This window comes from Sinocyclocheilus rhinocerous, unplaced genomic scaffold (assembly GCF_001515625.1).
Source record: "Sinocyclocheilus rhinocerous isolate Xijiao unplaced genomic scaffold, SAMN03320098_v1.1 scaffold2032, whole genome shotgun sequence".
Lineage (NCBI taxonomy): Eukaryota > Metazoa > Chordata > Actinopteri > Cypriniformes > Cyprinidae > Sinocyclocheilus > Sinocyclocheilus rhinocerous.
Genome location: NW_015634013.1, coordinates 745,847 through 749,485, shown reverse-complemented (window position 1 = coordinate 749,485; position 3,639 = coordinate 745,847). Strand labels below are relative to the sequence as shown.

Here is a 3,639-nt window from a genome sequence, read left to right as displayed (position 1 = left end):
AATGATTAGTAAATGTTTATAATCATTTACAATTGATGAATAGTTTCCACTTTAGATTGGGTACTGCAAAAACATTAACAAATAATTAATAAATTATTTAAGATGTGCAAATAGTAGAAGTCTACACAACAAACAAAGACCAAATATATTACCTTTACAGACAGCGATTATGAGTTAATGAATATATTAACATGAATAGTTTGTGAAGTGCTTAAAATTAATAATTAAGCTATATTTTCACAACAATTGTAAATGTAAAAATGAGCATTAGCTAATATGTGAACTGAAGTTTAATGACACTTGTAAACATTCAACAGTACATTAACAAATAAACTTGTAATCATTGTGTAATTTCTGTTAAAATCTTTTGTAGATTTTCAAAACGCATTGAAAGTTGAATGACATTTGTAAACATTAACTAATGATCAGTTAAGCATAGTATAATGTTTGTTAATGATTTATTAATGAAGCTTTTAATCATTGTAAACCATCTGTCAAAATCATTAGTTTTTTTTAGTTTTTTTTAATGACATTTGTAAGCATTTCAATTTAAATTTAATTAATGATCTGTTAATCATTTGGTAATGATTAATTTCTAGATTTGTGAATATATATTAAGTAATGATTAGTTAAACATTATATAATGTTTGTTAATGATTTATTAATGAAAGTTATTATAAAGTGTTACCTTTTTCTTTTCTTTTTTTCATTTTGGTGCTTTGACAGCCCCAGTCCTAATACACTACCTAATACACTTGCATTATATTGAAAAGACTGGCCAGGATTTTCTTTAAATATTCTCCATTTTTGTCTTCCATGAAAAGAAAGGAATTCATAAGGATTTGGTTTAACATGAGGATGAATTCCCCCACAGTTAAAACACATGCAGGACAGGCGAATTCTTATCTCTTCCTACTTCAGGTGCCAGACTAATTGGAAACTCCAGTTGCTCTGGGAGGTTAGAGATGCTTCATGATCAGACGTGGATGTCAGTGTGTGACGCTGCCTTTGACCAGCAGGATGCAGAGGTTGTGTGTAGAGAGCTGGACTGTGGGGCTCCTGTACAGGTGCTGGGAGCAGCTGCTTTTGGCAAAGGAGACACTCAGATGTGGACACAAGAGATTCAGTGCGGAGGAAATGAGTCTCAGATTCACCTCTGTCCAACATCACCATTACATGAAAACAACTGTTCTCATGAGTTCAACATTGGTTTGCTGTGTACTGGTAGGAGTTCAAAATGCAACAAAGCAGTTTTATTTAATTTTATTTTCATTTCTATCTCATTTAAATTTCCACTTACCTTTTCTATTTCCTTTCTGTGTTTCTTACATTCCTAGGCATAATAAATGTGAGATTGGTAAATGGTACCAGTCGCTGTGCTGGTACAGTGGAGGTTCTTCATAGAGGTCAGTGGGGAACCGTGTGTGGTGATGGCTGGGATTTGGCTGATGCTGCAGTTGTGTGTAGAGAGCTGGACTGTGGAGAACCTGTAGATGCTCTGGATGCTTACTTTGGACCAGGATCAAGACCAGTCTTAATGAAAATTGCAATTTGTACTGGAACTGAGTCTACACTTAAGAAATGTGGATCCATACAATTGCCTGACAAATGTCTTGATAAGAGTGCTCAAGTCATATGTTCAGGTAAGTTAAAAGTGTTGTATTATTATAGAAAACAGATGTGCCAAAAGCACTCATTCCATGACTATTTTCACCTTCTTGTCTGGTAAAATAATTGACATAAAAAACCTGAGTGAAACCTTTGGAAAACCCATTGGCCCTGTGGAACTCATTGGCATACACAAGCAGTAGTCATAGCAAAATTAACCCCAAATTAACCTCAGGTGCTCTATTCATGACAGGGTCTTGGAGGTGGAGACATGTCCTCTTATGTTCCTTTAAAATAAGGCATGATTTTGTTGATATGTGTTTACTTATTTAGAAGTCAGACTGGTTGGAGGTTCTCGCTGCTCTGGGAGGTTAGAGATACTTCATGATCAGACGTGGATGTCAGTGTGTGACGCTGCCTTTGACCAGCAGGATGCAGAGGTTGTGTGTAGAGAGCTGGACTGTGGGGCTCCTGTACAGGTGCTGGGAGCAGCTGCTTTTGGCAAAGGAGACACTCAGATGTGGACACAAGTGATTCGGTGCAGAGGAAATGAGTCTCAGATTCACCTCTGTCCAACTAACTCCTCACACAAACATAGCTGTTCACATGAATACAGTGTTGGATTAGTGTGTGCAGGTTTGAGTGTTTTCTTTTAATAAACTGAAATTAGTTTAATTGAATGTCCCTTGAATTTAGAATAAATATTACTTTCATAGTTTTTATCTTAGTGTGTTACTTTTTTCTTTCCTTCTGTCTGTATCTTTTTTCTTATCTCTCTCTATTTATTATATAGACAATATGAGAGTGAGGTTGGTTGGTGGCAACAGTCGCTGTGCTGGTAGAGTGGAGGTTCTTCATAGAGGTCAGTGGGGAACAGTGTGTGGTGTTGACTTTGATATGGCTGATGCTGCAGTGGTGTGTAGAGAGCTGGACTGTGGAGAACCTGTAGATGTTGTGGTTGATGCTCATTTTGGATCAGGATCAGGAGCAATCTGGCCAAATCGCAAGTTATGTACTGGATCAGAGTCTACACTGAAGAACTGTGGATCAGTACAATGGGGTTCATATCTCTGTGATCATACTAAAGATGCAGGAGTCATCTGTTCGGGTAATCTGCTCCAAAGGCCACTCTGTTTTATATTACTCATGATGCACCTGCCTGAAAGGGGTAGTTGAACAAAAATTAGAACACATTATTTACTCACCCTCATGCCAGACCAAACCAAAATTACTTTCTTCTGTGGAGCACTTTTGTGTGCTTTTTTTTTCTTCTTAAGATCCAATATAAGAAACCATAATGAGTATATGAGGCTTGTGCATTCTGTAATAAAATTACATTAAAAATTAATTTTAATAATTTTTTTTGTAACACTTTATAATAACTTTCATTAATAAATAATTAACAAAAATTATGTAATGTTTAACTGATCATTAGTTAATATATAATCACATATCTAGCAACGTGAAATAATGTGCTTGTTAAACAGACACAGTACTCGTTCCGTATCTCAGGGAACCAAGGTTACGTTAGTAACCGAGTAAGCCCCCCCCCTCCTGTTAACGTATGATTCAAGGAATATTCTGTTTAATGATTCACAGTAGTATACTAATATAAGTGTTGAGGCAATAAAAACATGTTTTGCACCCAAATTACAATGTGTGTAATGTCTCTACCAAGCATTTAGCTAAACTTAACTAACCACCCTTTACACAAACATTGTTACAGTAGCTAAAAGTCCAGTGCCAATAAAGATAAAAAAAAAAATTAGTAAATGTTTATAAACATTTACAAATTATGAATAGTCTCAACTTTAGATTGGGTACTGCAGAAACATGAACAAATGATTAATAAATGATTTGTAAAGATGTGAAAATTGGGTAAATTCCGGTCATTTGGGACCATTTTTGCCATCAAAATGACTGCTCATGAAGGTACGAATGATTAGTAAATGTTTATAATAATTTACAATTGATGAATAGTTTCCACTTCAGATAGGGTACTGCAAAAACATTAACAAATAATTAATAAAT

General features: G+C 35.1%; 1 protein-coding gene across 1 annotated transcript in view; it reads left to right on the top strand.

Moving 5' to 3' along the window:
* LOC107745014 (deleted in malignant brain tumors 1 protein-like) overlaps nt 1-3,639 on the top strand; it is a 15,484-nt gene that overhangs the window by 3,781 nt on the left and 8,064 nt on the right. Inside the window, exons 5-8 of the mRNA XM_016558851.1 lie at nt 922-1,224; nt 1,338-1,643; nt 1,942-2,244; nt 2,402-2,732. Of these exons, the coding sequence (XP_016414337.1) occupies nt 922-1,224; nt 1,338-1,643; nt 1,942-2,244; nt 2,402-2,732 (1,243 nt within the window). The remainder of the gene's footprint in view (nt 1-921; nt 1,225-1,337; nt 1,644-1,941; nt 2,245-2,401; nt 2,733-3,639) is intronic.